The sequence below is a fragment of the Battus philenor genome, unplaced genomic scaffold (genome assembly GCF_028537555.1).
Source record: "Battus philenor isolate CCGP_79_NKW_IND1 unplaced genomic scaffold, ilBatPhil1.0.hap1 SCAF_28, whole genome shotgun sequence".
In the NCBI taxonomy this organism is placed as follows: domain Eukaryota; kingdom Metazoa; phylum Arthropoda; class Insecta; order Lepidoptera; family Papilionidae; genus Battus; species Battus philenor.
Window position 1 is genome coordinate 7,706,565 of NW_027181691.1, and position 19,804 is coordinate 7,726,368.

The 19,804-nt window shown below is 32.5% G+C and overlaps 2 protein-coding genes across 2 annotated transcripts; both read right to left on the minus strand.

The window, feature by feature from the left end:
- Nucleotides 1-9,880: 9,880 nt before the first annotated feature.
- LOC137926048 (uncharacterized) lies at nt 9,881-13,450 on the minus strand. The gene is made up of 3 exons (XM_068769584.1): nt 13,280-13,450; nt 12,649-12,907; nt 9,881-10,437 (listed from the first exon to the last, which is right to left on the minus strand). The coding sequence occupies exons 1-3, from the start codon at nt 13,412-13,414 to the stop codon at nt 10,100-10,102; spliced, it is 732 nt and encodes a 243-aa protein (XP_068625685.1). The 5' UTR covers nt 13,415-13,450; the 3' UTR covers nt 9,881-10,099.
- A 444-nt stretch (nt 13,451-13,894) lies between these two features.
- On the minus strand, nt 13,895-15,168 carry LOC137926049 (uncharacterized). Its single transcript, XM_068769585.1, has 3 exons — nt 15,037-15,168; nt 14,508-14,760; nt 13,895-14,235 (listed from the first exon to the last, which is right to left on the minus strand). Exons 1-3 carry the CDS (start codon nt 15,166-15,168, stop codon nt 13,895-13,897), a joined length of 726 nt encoding a protein of 241 aa, XP_068625686.1.
- Between the last annotated feature and the right edge of the window lie 4,636 nt (nt 15,169-19,804).

Sequence of the window (19,804 nt, forward strand, 5' to 3'; positions counted from 1 at the left end):
ATAATAATTGATATTTTTATAATTTTACATTACACAAATTATTATATATTAAAATTAGCCACGAGTAAGCGACAAAGTGATGATTTCTCGCGTATTTCCGCTTATATGTCATATTGGAAATATATTTTGAGAAAGTGGCGGTAAATGAGAAATTTCGCTTATAACGCGCTGTAATCTCTTGATAGACGGCAAAAGTTTCTAACTCCTACACAATATTGCGGCAGGTTTGTTCGTCTCCATTAATATTACTTTCTTTAGTGCCATTTGTTAATTGGACGGTTGAAATATTGCCGTGTTACGTAAGTCACGATATACATTTTAATATATCGAGGATCGTGTGTTGCATGCATTTAATACCGTGTAAGATCTTAGCGGAATAAAGATTAATTAATATTATTTATTTAAATAAACGCTTCTTTGATTTTTCATAGGATAGTGTAAATAGTGTTCAGATATTTATAATTGAATTGAACTAATACTACAATAATCGAATCGTGCAAGCGATGGTCGTTGGTACCAAGAGGTTCTAGAGTGACCATAACTAGCTGATAGACGTACCGTGGGACATAGTTAATACAGGCAACACTAAACCGATCATCGTGAAAATCTTTAAGGGAGACCAATGCCTTCAGTGGGCGTCTATGTGCTGAACAGAAGAAGAATATGACACCGATTATCATGGCGATCTTTTCAGGAAGCTTACGATTTACAATGGGATTATATCGGCTGAAAGAAAGAGAGAGAAATTAATTCAAAATTGTGGTTAATTATCTGTAACTTCTTTCTTGTTTTTAAACCACTACTTCTCATAGATCTCTCAGGACAAACTTAGGATACTTTAATCACAGCCTTTGCTTAAAAAAATCTTGAAGAAAAGATATTAAGAAATAATTATTTTGTGTGCAATAAATACTTGCACACGCAGTTGTTAATAGAGAATATTAATTTGCAGTATATGTACTGTGAAACGTGCAAAATTCAATGCGAATTGACAAACGCGCGATGAATTTCTGTACAAATCATTGTGTGATCAAATAGATTCATATACGTGTGTATATATATAAATATATATTTACTTATATATATATACAGACGTATATAGTTTTTTTTAAGTTCTGTGTTGTACTTTGGGTAAGTCAATTTGAAAAATAACACAAGAAGTAATTATCTCTACTAAATAGATATTTTTTTAAATTTATAAATTAACCTTTGTACTTTGATTTGAATTAAGTAGTCATAAGTTACGATTCAACATAATAGTTCCACCATTAGAATAATTGTTCTATGACTAACATATTTTTTACTTTTCTTTCACACTTTAACACTCTTAATTAAAGGTTTGAATGTCAGTCATCTCATGTTCTACTAACACATTGTTCGACCGTGACTTGCATTTTGCACATGAATATAATGAACTCGAAATTCAAAATTCGAAAGGATTTTTTTAACAACTCTGCAATTAAATTTTTAGATAATTCAAAGTGTAGTGAAGAATTTTCGACTAGTACGTTATGTTATCCCTGACCATAATGATTATTAATTCAATGCCTAATAAATAAACACTTTCTGTTATTCAAAACATATAATTGCCTACTAACGGTATAGTAATGTAACGTAAATACAAAGTAATATTTATAGCACGTTCTCTTTTATGTCATTTTTTTCTCATATTTTTTTCTCATATATAGTGTATACTTATTTTTCTTACTATTAATTTATTCATGCACCACCCAAATGGTTCATCATTGTCCAGCCCATAGACGATCTGCTAGGCCTTCACAAAGGATATATATGGGAGAATATACCATAATCGCCACGTTTGGCAGGCGGGTTGGCGATTGCAGTGTGGTATTACGGTACGCAGAAGACGCTGTTACCCATCCTTTTAAAACTAGTTTATGAGCAGTGAAAATTCTATATATTTAATGGGAAAAGTATGAATTATAAGATTGTACCCCGGAAATCAAACCCGTGACTTACGTCTGCTCTAATCAGAGTTACTACTTCTCAAATTTTTAACTTGTATAAGAACAAATAAATGACAGCGAGAAAAAAGAAATCTATAAAAGTATGAAGTGATTAGGATGTCCATTCGGTACTAGGTCCGGATGGATAACGGTTTATATAGACTGTCCTAAGACTAATGTTCCTGTATTTTAATTATAATAGGCCTTCCCCATAAATTTCCAATAGGATCATTTAGAAATGACCTGCATTCAGCGTCTTTCGAAGGCCTTGACAAGGTTTTCTGAATGTGGTCACTTCAGAACCTTAAAACTCCAACTTACACCTGTTCTGCATGCAATGTAATCTACCCATGCACATCATTTATTCCTATGTATCCAAGATGCGGCAGAGGGTGTCCACAGTACGTTGCTATCCCAAGCGGTCTTGAACCTCGCGCTTTACGTCGCTCCACGTCATTCCAACTGCCTTCATTTCTACAGTAATCGTCTGTCGCCGGGTTTGCTTCGGACGGCCGGCCTTGATATGTGATCAGGGTCCCTACGGAGCATGTAACCTATCCAGTTCCACTTGCGGCGTTTGATCTACTGGTCGATCGGCATCCCACCGCAGCCTTTCCAGAGGTCTACGTTGGAGATTTTCTCAGGCCAGTATATACTGAGAATATGTCGAAGACAGTTTTTAATGTAGACTCGGAGCCGACACGTGATATTATTGGTAACCTTCTACGTCTCGCATCCATATAGCAACACGGTTTTCACATTGGACCGGAATATTTTGAACTTAAATCTCTTAGTCAGCTTCCGTGATTACCAAACAGAACGGAGCCGTGCGAAGGCTGCCTTTCCCTTGGAGATTCTCGAAGCGGTCCTGCCTATGCTGGTCCACTCAAATTAAAATATAGAGGAGCACAGAATGACAACCTTTTTGGTGCTGAGCTGTAAAGCATTTCAACGTAAACAAGCAATTACCTAGTGTTTAAATAGAATGTATTATTGGCAAACTTACAAAACAGTATAAAAGTTAACATTCTTAAGAAATATTTCCACGGAGTTTTCGCAGTATATCTTGTAGCTCCCACAAATGATGTGACAGGAAGTATGTGCTTAAGTAAAATCGCAGTCATTACACATGGCTAACTGCGCCCGGCCGACTGTGACAGTTTGATTAAGCAGGTCGGATGGTACGAGCTTTGAAAGTCGCTCAATAGTCCACGTCAAGTTCGTAAAGATCTATGATGTTTACTCATTTCATAGCAGATATTGTTGAGACGGGAAGTGAGATCACTTGAAAGTAATAAATAGTTAGATGTAATATAGTGAAACTAAGTAAGATCTTAAACAAGATTTTGTAATTCAAACTGTGCCATATCATATAATACCATACGATCGCAACCCCAGATCAAATGTTTCGTAAGTCGTTGTAAAAGAAATATATTATCTATAATAATAAATATTTAAAGTTTATTCTTAAATTTAAATTTGCATGGTAAAATTAAAAATAAGCCCGCATGTAAATGCACCATTTATGCTTAAACAATTAGTGAAGTTCTTAAAACATTTTACGATTGTTTAGTAATAAAAAACCAAAATTATATATGTCTATATGTCTGTATAAATATGTTCTGCAACACTGCGGACTTATAGCTGAGATTGAAATCGTCGACATCGTTGACAGTGAATTCAAGAATTAAATAATAATTCTGTTAATAAAGAAATGAGGAAAGATGATCCATAAGGTTGCTGACGGGAGACCACGGATTAACAACATTGTCAAGATCATCGTCAGACGACGTACACATGCTTACAATCGAAAATCTATGGGAAGGCCTAGGTCCAGCTGTGGACTTGAAACGACTCAAATGATGATGATGATGATATTCAATATTAGCCCTAATGTGTATAAATATATGTATAAATGTCGACAGACCTTTGGTCTTAAATACTACGCAATATGTGTAGTAGTATAGTTGTCTTGTTGAGTTGTGTTTATACGAGTATTTAAGTGTCTTGTCGCGTTTATCGTTTTGTTTATGCTGCTATTACTTTGTATACAAATAAATAAGTGTGCCATCTAAATTTTATCCTATTTATTACAAGAAGGATCGAGAAAAATAAAATTACCACCATTGGGATCGCTTAATAATTCATTATGAAAGTCTTAAATAACTCAACATTTTTTCCTTGTACCGCTTATATAATATAACTCAACTTCCGTTGTAAGGTTACAACATTGGAGTCAAGCCAAAGAGGACGTATTGTGAATTTTATGTCACCGATGTTTTGTCTTTGTTTCACACCTCTTTTATGAATCACGCACTCAACTCACTGAAGCAGTTAGCGTACAGTTTTTACAATAAAAAGCTTGACTTGGCATCTTCGCTTAGTTAGACTTGTGTTTGTTTTGTAATGCAGACAGCCTCCGTACTATAGTGATGGACCCCTTTTATATAAGTTTTTTGTAAATAGTCATTTAAAACCTCCTGCCTGATGGCAGGGACCTCTAAACCTTGATATTTTTCAATGTAATCTTTATCAGATAGTACATAAACCTTAACAGTTAACATCTTAAATTTATTGTTCTGTCTTTGCTGCGGAATATTGTAACATGACGAAATATAATAAAATAGCCCCATATATTTCATTTAATTTTAACAAAATTGACTTTGTGTGTCCTATGCTTCGAAGCATCCGATTTTTCGTCTGTTCGTCAGCAGAATTTTTTTGCTTTCAGAAAAGTTTACAACAAGAAATGTGTATTACACCAGTTTTAGGAATATGTCTGTATATGCTTAGGTTTAGGTGGTATGTCTTGGTACATTTAAAAAAAAAAAGGAAAATTAGAGAAATATCACTTACAAGTAATGATCAATGCGTAGCAATCTGGCAAAAATGTGTTGATTTGTAGAAAAACAAAAATTGACTTTTCCACTGACAAGTTAATAAAGATTAATTTTACCCTTCACTGTACATAAACACACGAGAAAAAATGAAATTAAAAAGGTAAAATAAAATGAGTACAGTACATTCAGACAACCTTTGGATGGACCTTTTTTCCATTTATTAATTCTAATTTGCATCGCTAGGGTATTTTGTTTACTATATATTATTTCGCGTTTACTGACCGCAGACAGTTGGGAGTGGAATTGCTGCCATTTGTTAAGAATCTTTCTTCTTCCAGCTGCTAGTCATGATAGCGTTTTACAGTTATTTAGAATATTTGCTATAGGTAAATACAGCTAAAATTTATACATATAAACAACATAAATTAAAAATTTTACTTAATAATATATTATTGGTCCATTATTTCAAGTCACTGTCCAACGCTACAGACCGTTAAATGCCTTGAGATTAAAGCCAATATGCTGGATTCTTTCATCAAAAGATTCTGTAGTAATTTTATTCCAGAGAAGGTCCGATAAGTTGAATGTAGGTATATCAAGGTTTTCGCAAAGGGTCACGTGGTTACGTCTTTTGAATTCGAATCGGGAACAGTGTCTGAGAAAGTAGTGAAAAGTCTGTACTATGGAGCTGTCATATTAAAATAAAAAGTACTTTAAGTATGAAAATTTATATTGTGGTATTGATACTTTTGTTCACATGGCGCATGTTCTTATTGTCGGTGGTTTAAATTACTCCACTGCGCTTGTCGGCTTGTAGTTTTCACTCCAAAATAAAATAAAGTACTAGTGGGTCAGCAATACAATAATACTCTCTATTTTTTTATACTCGTTCACCCTTTTCTTGGGAGATGTCCGTGTCCAGATTCACTATACGCAGTGCGCGGTACACTGTTTCGGCGTCCGGGAAGAACTTTCTCTTTATCGAACCCGTCTCTCCTAACTCTTACCTTCTATGCTTTTCGCCAAGAGATTTCAGCCCTACCTGTCGCTTGAAGAAATAAATGGGACACTTTTCATACTCCGGTCTTCTTTTAATCTTTAGAGTCGGGTCCCTGGTCAGCTGATCCGCCCTCTCACTTCCCTACAACCCCGCGGGCGCTTTATTCTAGTACAATATTACATACTTCCATTTCTCTCTCGCTTTCACAATGTTCTCCTTTACTCTCAATGCTAGGGAATACTCACTACTAAGCGAAGCTTTTTGTCACAACAACAGATATTGTTCTCGCTGTCACCGATTTAAGTAGGGCAGGAGGCTATCACTACGTGCCGAGTAATAACACTGCTAAATAAGGAAACACGCATAATGGTACAAAAACTGAGAAAATTACAGTCATTACTCATCGACGGCGTAAGCTATAATCGTGTTGCCGCAAAGTCGCCGTGTGGCATTCACCTTTATATATTGGTATAATATTCTACGAACATTGTGGCTAATCTGCTCTTCTTTGCTAGAAATTATATTACTCTCGTGAGATTACTTTGCCTAGTTTAAACCCGCTTAACGCTTCTTAGACCTTTCTTTAGGAGCCTTTGTCCAACAGTGGACGTTCTATGCCCTAAATGATGATGGTAATGAATACTAATTAGACTATCACAAGTTCCAAGGTGAAGACCGTAGAAGTCATTTCTACGCCTGCACTATAATTACGGCTCTCATTGTTAATAATTAGCAATGGTAACATGTTCTCGTACGGTACTTTCCTAAAAGACCTGTAATAGATCACACTAGAAAATATGTTTTTTTTTCTAATGGTTACTTGTCCACGTTGGATCACCAACTCGCCTGATGGTAAGCGACAATGTATTCCAAGATGAAGCACGCAGATTCACTCTGACCATTCAGAGACCTGGGTTATATTACGCGGGCAAAAAAGTAGCCGGCAGAAAGATCCATACTCGGGCTGTGCGGATCAGAAATTTTGAGTCGAAACGCTTGGTATACCTCCAATGAAACTCCACAGTAAAAGGGTGATAGAAAGCCAATCATATTAGCTGGGTATGTGTTCTTAATTTTAAGTCTTATGAAAAATACGCGTAGAGACCTATCTTTCAGCATCCATGCATTCACCGTGCTGGTGCTGGATCTATCGCGTTATAGAGAAGGGCCGGGTACAGTTCTTGGGTCGAATGACCCGTGTAGCGTGTAGGCCTCTTTTCAAATGCCGTTCACCTTCACAGTAAGACTATTCTCCCTACTTTTCTCATCTAAATGATTCTGGTAATATTACTTTGTAAGCACGTTCCAGAAATTACTATGTGCTCTCTCTTCACAGGCCTAAACACTTCACCAGATTATAGAGAGATTTTGATATTATACCTCGCGCTCATACTCTACTCTACAAAAATTCACTATGAATTTGTTCCTATTTGTTTCGTTGAAGGTGGTAATTATGTGTTTTCAATGTTTTTGAAAATTGGGATAAGTCTGGTCTAGAAGTCATCACTGTCATATGTCTTTAATCTTCATCATCGACATGTCAGGTGATAGACATCCACTGCAAGGCATAGGATTCCCCCATAGATAGCCACGTTGACCGATCTTTCGATCGGTCAACGTGGCGAAAGCTACCTACATCTAGCAACTTCCAGCTTCCACCAAATTAACTTCAATTTTTATTCCTAGATAAAATTTCGTATCGTATTTAAAAAGTACTGCAAATTTCTACTTATTTATCCGTACGATTGACGGTATATTATATTAGTATATTTCATAGTTAAAAACTTCTTAAAAAAGGAAAAAATAAAACGCCTGTTGTGCAATTGCAACTATCGATCGGCGACGACATTGTCGTTTTCAAGGCCAAGGCGTTGAGTTCAATGCCGATCTGTAAGCTTCACGTTTGCTCTTTTGTTTTTACGAGGCGCTTTAAATGAACCTCCACATTTAAATTCATATTTTATTACTTAAAAACAATCAGTGTTTCGGGGAAAGTTTTAAAGTTTACTACATACTTTCTCTACATTTCTTTTGCGTTCCACCGTTTTTTACAAACATAACGAAAACATGCAGAATATTTCTTTGGAATATGATTATACACTTACACATAGTTATTTTAAAACCATAGATGATTTAATCATTTTTAATAATAATAGTTGCTTATATGAATAAATAAACATGAAATCTGTGGATGAACGAAAGTAATTGACAAGATTCAGAGAAGTGGATTGGCTTATATATTAAAATCACTTTTCCAAAAAATATGTAAAAATCATAGCGCGAAACAGATGGTTGATGTGACCTTATAGTTCTGGAGTGGAGACCACGAAGCGGCAAGCGTGGTGGAGGATGTTCGTCCAGAAGTATTTGGAAACCTATCAGAGAGGTCTCTGTCGAACGATAGACCCTTTTTGGTGAAATAATAAAATACTACTTGCTTATAGGACAGCGTATCTCCTTACGTGCACTTTTTACTTTTTTCACGTATTTCACTTTCCTTCTTATCATCTCAATTCATGTTCATTGCCAGCAAAAGTAAAAACACTTTGTTTCTCGATGAGCCTTCTACGCAAATATCTCTCGCATAATGCTGACTTGACTCACTTCTTTGCAATCGAAACTATTCTTCTCTAAAATGCATTTCTCCACGATATTAGAATGATTAAGAATCTTAGCTCATTCAAAGTATATATATTGTTTTCGTTCACAGAGACATATTTGAAGCACATTAATTATTTGCAAACGTAGTTTATCTTTTAAATTTTTGTAAACATTTCAAAATCTAAACCACCAAAACTGCTCACGTTCAACCTAAGTGCTAGCGGTGTGTGTTATATAATATTTTTTTCTGCCAGTGTTATAAACACTTTTTTTATTTTTTAATTATTTTATGAATACCAAACGAAAATTTATTACGGCCGTCACTATTTCTTAAATTCGGTTTTAGCTATCATTTAAGATTACTTACATGAAACTTTTTTATTTTATGACCGAATCAAAGAAATGTTGACATCGTAGCGATCTTTATGTGGTGATTACTTAAAGTTTTGAGTAAAACAAAAAAAAAAAGAATTGATTTAGAACATCCATTTGATCAGTATTAGCTCAGCGGCAGAGGACTATGACTTGCAGTCGTAGGTCGCCGGTTGGATTCCCATGATATAACGTTACATAATTCACACTTTGTGCATTTATATAAGATTGCCACTGATTAGAAACTAGTTTCTACAGGAAGGGTAACAGCGTCCTTTGCATATCATAATACCACACAGCAACTTGTCTAACAAGTGTGGCAAGGGCGACATAGAAGGCATAGGCCTTGCAATGGGCGTCTGTGGGCTGAAATGGCAAGGGTTTTTACAGGCGTATGAAAACGGCAGTGTGAAAGTGGCACTGTAAAACCAACAATTTGTCGCTAATGTCACATATATATCTACGTTTTTATTTTTATTATATGTATAATATAAAAAACATGCATAAATATATCTATTTATGCATGTTTTTATAAATATATCTATTTATGCATGTTTTTTATATTCACGAGGATCTGTTTCTCTAGTAGTAAAAAGTAAACAGGGAATTTTCTCCTAATTTATCTCGTCTTTTAATTACTAAACAAGAAAACAAGTTCGTAATGTTCACTGTACTTTATTATTTTAATATTTCAAATATAAATTACACACACAAATCACACGTGGAAACTAAAGAAAACAAACAATGTAACGAAAAAAAAAATGTGCAAAGGATTTCTAAAGTATCAATCATATTATATACGGAATAAATAGATTAATAAGTATAAGAATTATATGACATATACGTATTACGTAATATAAGAAAAAACTGAAAATTCAAAATACTTATAAAATATAACTAACATAATTAAGAAAATTACACATATATAAGATTTAAAAATTCATCATTAAAATAATCAAATACTTAAGGAGTAATACTATACATATATACAAAACAATACTATACATATATACAACAATTATTTACCTATAAAAATAAATTAATAATAATAATATCACAAACTTGCAAAATAAAAAACATAAAGCGATATCATACAAATAAAAATCCTTTTCAGTCAGATTATAACGTAAAAACAAAACAAAAACGAACAAAACAAAATAAAATGACCGAAAAGAAAAATAAACTTTGAAAATGGAACAAAGGAAATTAAAATAACAACAGATCACATTCACTCACACATGCGCAAGTCAATAAATTAACAATCAATAAATAGAAACGATTATTGTACCCGGAATAAATTATTTGGTTTTATCCAATTTCTATTGACTATAGGCTGAGTACGCCATGTTGCTTGCGTCGTTCTTTGAACGAGACCAGCCACCATCCCAGCCTCCATGGCTTGGATGTTCCTCATGAGTGGTCACCCAGGTGTGTTCCTCTTGAGCTTGTTTCTTCGCAATAAGTGCTTTCACAATGGCAATGACCTTTGCAATGAAAGCAATCTTAGCGAGCAGTGCGAGCTTGAAGAGAGAGGCAGCAATTACTACGAGGGCTAGAACTACAAGTGCAACTGCCTTTACTTTAGCCAAGATAGCGAGAGGAATGAGCAGCTTCAACTTCTTCTTGATCTGCTTCTTCTTCTTGCCACGGCCCTCTGCTGCTGAAACGAAATTAGAGTTTTATTTACGAATATACTGTACACATCTAACAAAAGTAACATTGATTTACTTTTAAGAATTCTTATATAGTTTGATTACATACAAATAGTTTTAAAACATATAGAACCGATACCACAGTTTTCACATCACATTTGAAATAATATTTATATTTATGTGCATATACAGAGTGATTGGTTATAAGTGTCATTCATAGGGGTAGATATACAGGTCATTTGTCAGCAAAAAGTTTTAAATATCTTAAAGCTATTTTTAATCATCCTGTAAAATATCTGCTGTTCTGATCTACGTTACATTAATTTATTTTTTCTTGTTAAGTTCAAAAGGTCAACAGCTTCTGCCAGTAAGTCAAAAGGATAATTAGTAAACTATAATTAATTTCATTTAATATATATCCAGTTTTGTCACTATATTATCATTACGTTTATAATTATTTTTAAAATCATTAATTTTTGTAAAGAGCGTACCATACAATAATTGACATTAAATGAGCTCTATACAACCTTTGAAGCTATAGTCGATCACTTTGTATATTTAATAAGACTTGTATTAAATAGATATTTAGCAACTTGAAAAAAAATCATTGAAATGGTGCAGAATTATTCTACAATTTTAACTCTCCGTTTGACATAATATTAACATTTATATGTATGACGACAATAATCGAAGAAAGTGGATAAGCGACTATGACTTTCTTTATTTTAGACATTTTAATAAAAAACTTTCTTCTTAAAAGTGAAATCATAAGTAACGTCGTTTTTATCGTATACATAACATTATTATTTATAGTATTTTAATTTTGTTAAGAAGTTACTTATATATTAGGTTCATGAATTTCATGCTTCATAAAATAATGAAAGAAATTTGGATACGTAATGAATATTTTATAATGACAACTTTTATCTCAAATATGCAAGTCATGACGTATTCTAACAGAATTGATATAATAACGGTGGGCTATGAACACACGCCTGAAATTATGTTCATATCGATGATGTCTATTATAAATGAAATAAAATTAAACATAAAATCGTTTGAAAGCTGATGAAATCTGTCGGTACTTCGATACAACAATATTATACATGTACAAATTGATATAAATAAATAACGGTACAAACTGGAATGTCATTCGGCGTTTTCTTTAAGTGTCATATAGTTAACCGTTAACTAAACGTATGTTTTACGTGTGACCGTAAATATAAAAGTAGAGATTACTAGTAGACAAATTTACGGCTCGAAAGTGTTTATTATAAACATTTTTATATTTTTCTTAGAAAAATGTATTCTTTAGTCATGTCATGGTACCAGTATTATATGTGAAAGTTCAATAATACATTCAATATAACGCGATATAAAATATACTTATTTACTTAAATATTTATTCAAGTTACTTTGTACCTTCTCTTTGTAAAATTTATTCCGTTAATATTATGTTGTAATTATAAAGTAAATTTTAAATACGATGCTCTCGTGGTTAATAAATAGCTCGGTAATATGGTATGAATAAATTACGAATATGAGAATAATAGACTTCACTAAAGAAAAATAAGCAAGCACCGGTTCAGTTATCTGCGTGTGAATTGTTTTTGGTGTAAATAATTAAAACTATTTTTGCTTACGTTAACCATTATACTTAAACAAATCGTGGGTCTTTTAAAGCATGAGAAAACAACATGAGAGAAAATCATTAAAATAATTAAGTTCGCACAATCACTTTTGGAAAGTTCTTCAAACAATTTTTAATTGGCGTGCCTACGTACCAACGCAATGCGTAAAAGAATTTAAAAGTTAATACATGTTTATTTTTAACTTTTAACATCGTATAAACTGCTTATTTTTATTTTTTATACGTTTTTGTTTATACGTATTATAACTTATAATGTTCAGTTTGTTTTATATTTTAGGAAACTATATTCATTTCACACTTTTCATTATTTTTTGTAAATGATTTTTATACATTATATCGCAACTCCTTTTTAACTTTATATAAAAAAATATTTTACAAAGCAAACAAATCTTCATATAGAAAATATATTATTCTTTCATTCATATAGTATAATTAATTCCCTTTGCAGAAGTAATATATGAGAATGTTTTATTATATTTATAAGGGACGTATTTTATGAGTAAATAACTAAAAAGAAACTGGAGAGAATTTATAGTTTATAGTTTTAGCATTTTTAATCCCTTACCTTCGTCGATGGACCTGGATTCCTCTTCTTCGTCATCAGAGCCATTGAAGCTGAGTTCCAAGTCGCTTCTTTGAAGAAGGTTTGATGTACTCTCCCAAAGTCTCTCATTAATTTGTCTACTTCTCAATACGGGATCGGTTGCCAGCGGTTCAAGGCTTCGAGCTTCTTTGTTGGGTCCATTGTTATAGAAAGTGATTCCTTCGATGATGTTCAATTTTCTTACGCTGCCCAATCTTTCAGTGGCTTTCAGGGCTTGTTCCTGTGAAATAAATTTATTTGAATTTTTAAATATAGAACTTTTTATGTTAAATTTTAAAAAGAAACGTAAGGAAATTTTGTAAATTATAAATTTAAAGTTACACAATTTATCATTTTTTTTAAATATTTATACATGTAATCAATATATTTTGTTGACATTTTTTTAAGGGCAAACATTAGTTGTTTTACGAATTATTTAAATAAACACTAAATGATATTTTTAACGGAATTATTAAATTGCAAGCCAACAGATTGGTGCATCGCGTCTTTCGAAAGTAAGCAGGGAATGTCATATAAGAAACCAGTTCGTCCTTTCAACGGTGTACGATTTTTAATGGCGTATTAAATTTTCAACTTTTAACACTGAAATTACCTTTAAACACATATTTAAATCACTGTTCATGCAATTCACTAAGTTTCCGATCACCGATTTCATCACTGAATCTTCCTGGGACACGGGGACACATGATGCTAAACCCACTACACTTAACAGTACAAAGAACTTCATCTTTGTTTTTTTTTTTAATTTTTGATGCACGTTCGTAAGCGGGACCAATTGGACTGTGGTCATCGGCACTTTGGAAAGAGTTTTTTATCTAAATTTCCCCCACCACGCTGTTTGTCCACATTAACATTTTAAAGTAATTGATGCCATATTGGAGACGGAGAAGACATTATGCCATAGTGAGTGACATAGTTATTCTTTCATTAATATTTATTTTATTTCAGATAGCGTACGCTTTTTCTTTCTTTTATGTAAGGTTTATGCAAAATGTGTGAACGATTAGAGATTTATTTAATTCCGATATCATTATCAGATAATACTATATTACGGTATGATTAAAATAAATAAATGTAAAATAAATTCTTCAATAATTTATTAATAATTTAATTTGAGGTACTCGTTTATACATTTATTTTGGTTTGAAATAAATATTTCACACACACACACACACAAAAATAAATTAACACACTTATTTTTGGTTCACTAATTTGCTAATTGTCCAGCGTATGCTAATGACTGGGCATCTTCGATATTCCTACTCCATCCACCGCCCTGTGGTTCGTAATTGTATCCTCCATGATTATCGTGATGCTGATGAGGAGCACCGTAACTTGTTCCACCTGATGATTGGTTGTTCTTGCTTAGGAGTCTCCTAATCAGATTGAAAGCACTAATAGCGAATGCGATTTTGCCAAGGAAGACTGCTTTGACTGCGACGAAGGCGATAATTCCGAGGAAGAGTGGGACGAGAGCTGCGAGTTTAACCTTAAGCAGCAAAAGAAGGGGGAGAAGCTGCTTTATCTTCTTCTTCTTCTTGCCGCGACCTGAAGAGTGAAATTATGTAATAAGTAAGTTGAAACAAAATGAAACCTAATTCCGTTCTTTTATGGTCTTTTTTACTGCCAACTTTCTTTAAACAAAATGTTTATTAGGTGATGTTAATGGAGGCTTTAATGTTTTAGGACCAAAATTATGTAAAATTCTTTGAGTGAAAAATGAATTTGATATTACAAGGCAAATAGGATTGATTTACCGAGACTTAACCTTTATTTTTCTACCTTATAGGAGTACTGTATTTTGAATTTTAGAAACTAACCTTCAGCATCTAAATCCCGCCCTCCATCAGAGCCTTCTGACAGACTCAACTGCAATACATGGTTGTCCAAGAAATCACCAACGTTATCGACAATTCTCTCTTCCAGTTGTGTTTCCCTTGTTTTGGGATCTTCAGCCAAATGTTCATAACTGCGTGATGATCTTGCCGAGCCCGTGTTTATTAAACTGATACCTTCATATATATCTAAACTCTTAGCAGTAGCCAGCCTTTCCGTGAGTCGAAACGCTTTTTCCTGTAAAAAATTACATGTTTTACAAAATGGAGCTTTGAAAGAGTTTTAATACTTCACTAGATGGCTTTTTAATAATATATCTGGGAACTTGTGTATATTAAATATAACTAAATATACTGTGAATAGGGATCATGGTAATGTTATCGAAATTGTCTAGTTTACTATGCAAACATTTAAAAATATCTTTGGGTACGAAGCTTAACGTTATCCGGCATTCCTTTGTTTTAAATATACACTTCACTTCACTTTGAACTAACACATAAAATCACTTTTCACCTTCAAACACAATGACGTGTCGCCGTCGACACAATCCGAGACAGCGCCCACGAAGTTCTCCGCAATTCCCTTTTCAACGGGACTGCTTTTCACCGTTGCCAATATGGCTAAAGCGACTGTTATCTTCCACATTGTTGTTATTGTTGGCTGCGTCGGTACTTCTGGAACCGATGCTAGACAAGTTGTGATATCTTCCAAAAAATCTTTGGGATTTTATCCTTTGACCCCCACTACGGTTTTGGTTAAGATGACGCAAAGTATGTGTGTACCGTTTGACGGCGTGTGCTAACTGATGGGCCGAGTATCGCGTAAGTTCTGTATTCGAGGATAAGTAGAAAAACAAATATTGTATGTTAGAAAGCGTAGTTTACTCGCAGCATCCCAATAGTCGACCACGCCGGCGTTTGTGAACCCAGTGCAAATGAACTGAAAGAAAAAGTGTGATTATTTGCACTTCGTGCTTAGACGTAAGTCAAGTGAAAACGATTACATGACTTTGATCTTTTTGTTACGTGACATAACGTACTCACAGTTCAAAATGAAAAATAATTCGAATGTATACAATAGGTAAAAATTTGCTCAGTCTTGCATAAACATTGTCTAATTTTATATATAGTCATTTATAACTTATCGTATAGGAGGTTATAATAGTCAATGAGATGGAACCGGAAAGGATAGTGTTGTTTGGCACAGAAACTGACTTTCAGCGTCAACACAACTACGTTACCACTATTTCTCTGTTTGACAGTTTTCGTTTTCATTAGACCTCAAAGAAAATAAAACTATTCAACGCTGAGCTAGGGTATCTTCACAAAACTTTTAATTACTTACTTCTGATGATTTAATACTTTGAGTTTTGACCCACAAACAGATGTAAGATCCAGGAACTTAATAAAGAATTTTACTCAAAATAAAACTAGGAAAGGACAAGAAAACACATCAGTTAGAGAGACCTTAAAAATTCAACACTAAATACAATTTACTGAGAAGTCTTGTGACTTCAAAAAGACATTGCCATATACCAAATGCTGTATTACAGTAACTAAAATTAAGAATCAGAATCTTGTTTCATATTGGATAATGTCGATCAATTTAGGATGCCCTTTCATTTTTAATTCATAAATCAATTTTATGAATATTCACATAGAAACCTGACGGTTATGTAAAAGTGGAGATATGATTGCGGTAGAAAGAGGTATTAGTTAATTCAAATTCGTAATGGATTACTCAGATTATTTTGTCTGTAATCACATGGGAAGCCGGACGTGTGTGTGAGTGTGTGCCAATGTGTGTATGACTATTGATTTATGCGCTTTAAGTGAAAGTGGTATGGCTGGCAAGAAACACGCTAGCGTCTTTTCCTATGTGCCAACCTTTAAAGGTACCTTTTAAAAATATGAAAAATAACATCTTTGAATTTATTATTCTTACGTTACAGTCTTAAAAAATCACATCATTTTTTTTCGTATTGTATTGTCACCTTTTCAGATACTGTTTAAGATACTGATACATACATATACATTTTTTATAGTTTTGCTAAATTTAATATTTGAACTCCTGAACTTAAGAACTTATTATTAAATTTCAATCAAAAACTTTGACAACAGTCTTAAGTTTTATTAATCAATTTCTCATCGTGTAATTTTTAAATAATGAAACATTCAAATATGTACATATACAAGGATATATATGTAAAAGCTTTAAAAGCGTAATTTAACATTCAGTAATCCGAATTTTTGAAACACTTTTCTTAATATTTCATTCATACGTGATTTATAATTTCTGAAACCATTGACTAATGGATAGGATCAATTAATATATATCTATATATTAGTTGACAACGTGAGCTATACATTCATCCGTTTAAGACATTTACACGTATAAACAGTCACCCTATATATTTCAATGCGAATATATAATATGTTGAATATTTTGTATGGAAACCTGTCAATCTTTTTCACAATGTAGGAGTAAATCGAACGCCATAAGTTTCAATTAAAAGAGATATTTTGAATTATTCAAAAAATAAAAGTCAAGTCATTCAAAAGTCATTACATTATCACAGAAAACTGAGCATCGTATTTCGATTCATTCATTTGTAACATATATATGTTAATATCATATACCAGACTTTCACTCGGAACCCATGCAGTTCGGAGTTTATACTCGTGCAGTGTGAACAGGTTACTGGTATGTTTTGACATTTTGTTTTTCTTTAATACAACCTTATTACAGATAATGAAAAGACGATCGTGATGTTTATCTCACAAGTGTGAAAGGCTGTGAAAATAAATATAAGTAGTTTTAAAGTGTAAATTCTTATACAGCTCTGTCAGGTTGCAATTTATTTATGTTAGAATGGTTTGTTTATTAACAAAATTAGTTAAAACAGAGATATAGTAAAGCTTGCTTATTGTAGTTCGCCAGCTAAAATATGCGTCTTAAAATATCCGAGATTGTAAATGCCGTCGCATGCTTCATTAAATATGGACAGATCTGTGTTCGCTACCAAATTTTAAGAAAACGGTTTAAAAATTTAGAAATGTCAGCTTTTTCGAATTCGATCCAAATTCTTTGAATTCTTGTATGCTTTATTAGTTTTACATATTTCATTTTTGTGGTAAAGTTTTAGTAATATTTAGTTATATTTTTATATTCATGCATTATATACTTGTTATCATTTTTTTGTAACGTATGTGTTATAGTTTTTCATGTATTTATGTTTATCTGTATATTAGAAATCATATATACTAGTGATCTGTTAAAGGCATATAAGCTTGAAACGAGTAAATGTATAGATCATTGTCAGCAAAAGGCTTCAAAGATTTTACACCAATTTCCAATTACCGTGTACAAAGATACAACAAGTCAATAACTTCTGGTAGTACAAAGTTCGTAAGGGTAGATACTTAATAATAATTAAATTTATTTTTTTGTAAATCTTATTTTTAAAACAGTCTTTATTGATATATTATCATTACGATATTTATTATTTTTGAAACCATAAATTTTTCGGATTGGGTGTACTAGATAATAATTGTTAGCAAATGAACTATTACTCCTATATTCACGCGATTAAAGCTTATAACCAATAACTTTGTATATTTATAATAATGGATCTAGCTGGAGATGGATTCTCGGGATCCCGTGGACGATGCAAAGATCAAATGTTTCTATCCTCAAAGAAATATAAAAGAGAGGTTGTCATCGACTGTGCAAATACGGATTTACAAGTTCTTGGAGATATCACCCGTAATGAGGACTCAATGAAACATTTGATGGTGGAAGGCAGTGTGGGTGGTAAGCGACCTCGTGGAGGCTCTCATTGACAGACATAATCAAAACTGTCATCAAGTCACCGAGCTGTATGGCAAGATCAGCGATGGCCCCAGAACCAACCGGGGCATGACCACGGCCACTCTTACAAGAAAGTACGAATGAAAAGTATTTATTTCGTACAATAAACACATTAACTGAGGGAATCCTGTTTTTATGTTATAAATTGAATTAAGTTAGTAGGTGGTTAAAAAATATTAATTATTTCTTATTTATGTAATAATAATACTATATTTTTCTTTCTGATGTACATTAAGAATGAATGCATAAATAAAGCCGTGTATATACTAACTTAACTTTATCGTCTCACTACCAAATCATGTATTAAATGTAAAATAACTTTTAAACGAAAACTTTTAAACGAAATCTTTTTATTACTGTAGGAGTATTAAATTTTAAGTGAATTTTTAATAAACACTTTCAATGAAATGTTTTTTTTTATTTATGTCGAACCCTAACCCTGTGTAAATTAAAATAATTTCTTATTAAAATAATTTCTTAATGGAATAGGCTATTGCAAGCATATCCGAATCGTAAATCAACATAAAATGTCGGTATTATTTTCTCTACGAGAAGCTATCACCGGCCCGGAAGGCAGTACTGCTGAGAAGAACAGGCGAGAAACTCAACAGTTGCTCTTTAGAAATATAGTTTTATAAGGAGTACGACAATAATTACCTTCCTGAGTGAGCATCAACAAAATTTAATTCCACTCATTAACATCAGTATAGTATTCTTAGATAGAATAATATACTTTCCTCAACGATATTATTTTTAAAATTTGTTTCTAAATTAAATATCTCCAGTGATTGAATTTTATTACACATACATATACCTTGCGTTATAAATGATTTATTTAATCTTTGAACCTCGTGTCTATCACTGTTATTTAAATAATTTCGGATGTTATTAAGGAGAGACAAAACAATATTACAGATGTATTCCGAATACGTTTGCGAATAATTTAAACGTAATAGAAGAACCTTGAGTCTGTTAAGTATAAAAGCCACAGATAAAACATTTTTTAGAATATAAATATAAAAAGAATGTTGATAACTGTGTATATTGAACCTTTAGTTTCAACTATTAAAATACGTTTGGTTATGTTATTTGAAATGCTACAAAGGGACTTAATTTTTTTATTTTATATACTACATCCATAATCGGAGAAAATGTTTCTTTCATATTTATTCATAAATAATATGATAGTGCAGTACTGAAATCATCTAAGCTCATAATTAGTAAATAGGTTTATGAATTACAGTATGTATTTTTATTTTCATATTATATCTATTACTAATTATACATACATATATATATATATATATATATATATATATATATATGTATATATATATATATATAAATATTTATGTACATTGACTTTTCAACCATTTCTATTTCTATTTTTTCGTTAATATAAAAATCACCC